General features: G+C 41.7%; 1 protein-coding gene across 2 annotated transcripts in view; it reads right to left on the bottom strand.

Annotated features, from left to right (window-relative positions):
* Positions 1-1,394, bottom strand: part of LOC103362669 (rho-associated protein kinase 2-like) — a 33,340-nt gene extending 31,946 nt beyond the window's left edge. For both annotated transcript variants that reach the window (XM_008289089.1, XM_008289090.1), the window contains exon 1: positions 977-1,394. In XM_008289089.1, coding sequence (XP_008287311.1) covers positions 977-1,072 — 96 coding nt within the window. In that variant the 5' untranslated portion in view covers positions 1,073-1,394. The remainder of the gene's footprint in view (positions 1-976) is intronic.
* Positions 1,395-3,814: the final 2,420 nt, after the last annotated feature.

Genomic DNA, 3,814 nt, shown 5'->3' with positions numbered 1-3,814 from the left:
ACCAGACAACCAAGCACACTCACATTCACACCTACGGACAATTTACAATCACCAATTAACCTCAGCATGTTTCTGGACTGTGGGAGGAAGCCGTAGGAAGAAACCCCGTCCTATAATAGGTAAGGAAAGTGATGCAGAAACTACAAACTGGTGCGAGATCCCGTTGAGGCGGTTAGAAAACGTGGCCTGATGGAGCTGAGGGGCTCGGCGGGGTCAGGCCGGACGCATTCTCAGTGCAGGTCAGAGGGAGGACACGTCGATTGGAGGAGCAGCAGCAGGAGGTTCAACAGGTAATCGCAAACAGACAGTGATGGAGTGGAGACGAGTTAAACGCTCCTCCTGGCTGGGTGGGTTTCAGGGAGGAGTTTAGTCGAGTCATGGCACATTTAAAGCAACAAGTCGAGTCTTCTCCAGGAGAGAGAGAAGCTAAATGTTGAGGTTAGAACACTATTTATGTATTTAGCTTAATAATAGAAATATTAAGGTTTAAATCTACCACTAAACTTATAGAAAGTACCAGTAGAATAAATGTGAAGGCTTATGTTTGGAGCCTAACTGGACTAATGTCAATATGAAGGCTGGTGTTGACATTTTACCATCATTATAATTCATATATGTCTATTTAATTAAAGTGCACACAGAAGGCTTGACTGTAGGTGGGGCTTCCCTCTGCTACATCTGTGATTGAAACTCAAAGTAAAAGCCAGATGATAAGCTTCGGTGAATGACTAAGAGCTCAGATATCTCACATGTTGTAAAAAGCATAATAACAGTCAGTATTTTCTCTGTAGACTTTGAAATGCCCTGTTGAGGGATCAATAGAGTCAACAGAGGTCAATAAAAACCGTTCCCTCTCCGTTTGTTTACTCCAGCTGTGGTCCGGGACGTGTCTTCTCATGCGATCGTGACTGAATAATTACTCCCAACTATGCTCCCTCGCACCTGATCAGACCCTCAGGGGGAAGCTCAGACTCACCAGCAGAGTTTCCAGGTTCAGCGCCGACTGCGGATTCCTCATCAGCGCCTCCAGCTTCTTCAGCCGGACCTCCAGCCTGCTCTCCGCTCCCAGCATGATCACAGCCGAGTGGGTCCTCTTCAAATGACATGAAAAACACACAGGACCAAACACACCTGTGGGCCCGCTGCGGGTCGTGTTTTGTTCCTGTCAGAGTTGGGCGGTGGAGGCGCGCTCCGCCGCTCGGCTCAGCTCCTCATGTCACGTTAATTATTTATCCAAAGTCAGCCTCAAGTCTTTGCATTAATATCTCACAAGGTGAAGAAAGAAAAAAAGAAAAAGAAAAGTTGGACGCCGGCCGGACGTTTTGTTGGCCGATCGAAGCGCGCGCCTCGTCCCCCAGGTGAGCTCCGCCTGCTCCCAGCCAGGCAGGTAAAACACAATCTGATCCGACCACAACGTGTCCAACCTGTAGCGCACTGCGGCGTCAAGTCAGAGGCCACCGAGCGCCGGAATTTCCGGTTGGAGCTGGCAGCGTAAAAGTCTGCTCGCCTCAAACTGAAAGGGTGCTGACAAATAAATAAAGAATAAAATAGGACTAAATAATAAAATAAATTGATAAAAAGAATCTCTGAGATTAAATCTGTCATTTAAAAAACTGGCTTTTGTATTTCTGTATCTATATATTTAAATAAATGAGTCAAAAATAAATTTAAAACAGTCAAACAACAAAGAAAAACTTCATCAAAAATAATAATGCTGGAGTTTCTTTTTTTTTTATTCTAGTGCTAAATTAATTTGTTAACTAGTATCTATTTTTAATGCTTAGTTTTTAATATTTTAAAAAAACAAAACTTTTTTGTACGAAATCCTGGATTATCAGCACTATTCCATCTTTTATGTGCAATTTTAACCATTTTAAGTAATAATGACAGTGATGATGATATTGCTAATAATATTTTTGTATTATAATGTTGGTGACGTTGTTCCATGTTTTTATTTTAAATTTTTAATGTGTAAAAGAATAAAAAAAATGTTTTAGGATTATCATTATTATTTATTATTATTATTGTTATTATTACCAATAACAAAAAGAACAACAACAACAACAATAAATTATACCATTAAGCCTATTCTAATTCGTCAGGTTTCTTAGTGCTTTCATTCGTAATTCTTATAATAATTCTTTATTCTTTATTCTTTATTCTGTATTATTATTATTATTATTATTATTATTAATATTATTATTATTATTATTAATAATAATAATAATAATAATAATAATGGCAGTCTTGATGGTGTAAGATTTGGCCTCTGAAGTCAGAGCAGAACCACTTGTTGACACGGCAGCTATTTGTATGGNGCTGGTGGGTTTTTAGGCTCAGATTGTTCTAAGATTTCAATCTTTTGCCTCCTGACTGAGTCCAACGACAGTGAAAGTGGAAGAGAGACGGACTCGACTTGTTTAACTTTCACTGGAACACGGACAAATCCGAACACGATCGTGTGCTTCTGGCTCGACTGCGTCCTCGCTGCCTTTTAGCACCACCTCCCACTGACTGCACCGAGGAGGAGGAAGTGACTGATTCCCTCATGCAGGATCTGACCAGCACAGTTCTGAAGAAAATACCTCTGACGGCATGCCGGGTAATGAACCTGTACTTCTAAATAAAAGGAAAGCACCTTCTGTCATAGATACGACCTACAAACAGGGACATCCGGTGTGTCTGTTATGAGTAATCACTACAAGCACTGATGGTGGAGGAATTATTGTGCCACAAATGCCATAAATGAGCCGATGATCCTTCGTTTCTTTAGGATGTTCTGGCAACAACATCTTCAGTATCGTCACCATACACAGGATAACTCTGCTTTGTGTTCATATTAATTGTGGGATTCGTTCAGTCCTCACATCAGGAATCTGATTGTTCCAGTGGCCACGTTATGCTTGAAGGAAACGACTCCAGCTGATCCATTTAATCACTTAATACGGATTATTTTAAAGCACAGGATGTCAAACATGAATACGAGTTCTCACGTCGAGCCACCGGAGCTTAACTCGCAAACATTACATTTCAGGATCTGAACAGAGCGAATGACGAGCTGCGTAATTAGCGGATTTATTAATAATAACGGCTCAGATAATCGTTTCAGCAGAACATACAAACACATAAAAGTTGGATTAAGCGTCACCCGTCATTAGAAGTCTTTGTGATTTACCACCTCAGTCGAGTTATAAACAAATAAACAACAGATTTATTTGTCTTATTTGTGCTTCAGAATGTCAAAAACAACAATTCTGTAGCGGGCACAACAAAAAAAATGCTTGTGGACAAACAGGAAGCGGTGACGTGAGGTCGTGGTGGGTTATCTCAATTCCAGGATGTGACTTCAGCTTCCTGTCTGCAGCTCCCTGCATCAGGCAGCATGAAGCCCATTGTTAGGTCCACCGCAGAGCTGCTCCAAAACCAGCTGTGGCTCACAAGAAACAGAACCGACCGGTGAGATTGGGCCGGACGGCGAACACGGGCCGAAACGAAGTCGTATCACCTTGTGGTCTGATTATGTCATTAGCTGGAGGATTTTACTGGTGACTCATCAGAAGTGAGAAGAGACGAGGCTCCATCCTGCAGATAGAGCTGCTGCTTTGCATCACATCTACTTTGTCTGACTTCAGGTTGACTTTTGGAGCTCATAAATGATCCATCATAGGTTGTCTTTGCCTCAAACATCACTTGAAAACACCTCCTGCTGAGCTAAAACACAACATGTTCAATCCCAATCCAGTGCAGTCATTTTCCCTAAAGCCATGTCTGGGTTGCTAGGAAGAAATCCATCCATCCATCATCTCTACACCTT

This window comes from Stegastes partitus, unplaced genomic scaffold (assembly GCF_000690725.1).
Source record: "Stegastes partitus isolate 25-593 unplaced genomic scaffold, Stegastes_partitus-1.0.2 Scaffold593, whole genome shotgun sequence".
Classification (NCBI taxonomy): Eukaryota; Metazoa; Chordata; class Actinopteri; family Pomacentridae; genus Stegastes; species Stegastes partitus.
Note: the sequence above shows the minus strand (reverse complement) of the source record. Positions and strands in the feature narration are given on the sequence as shown.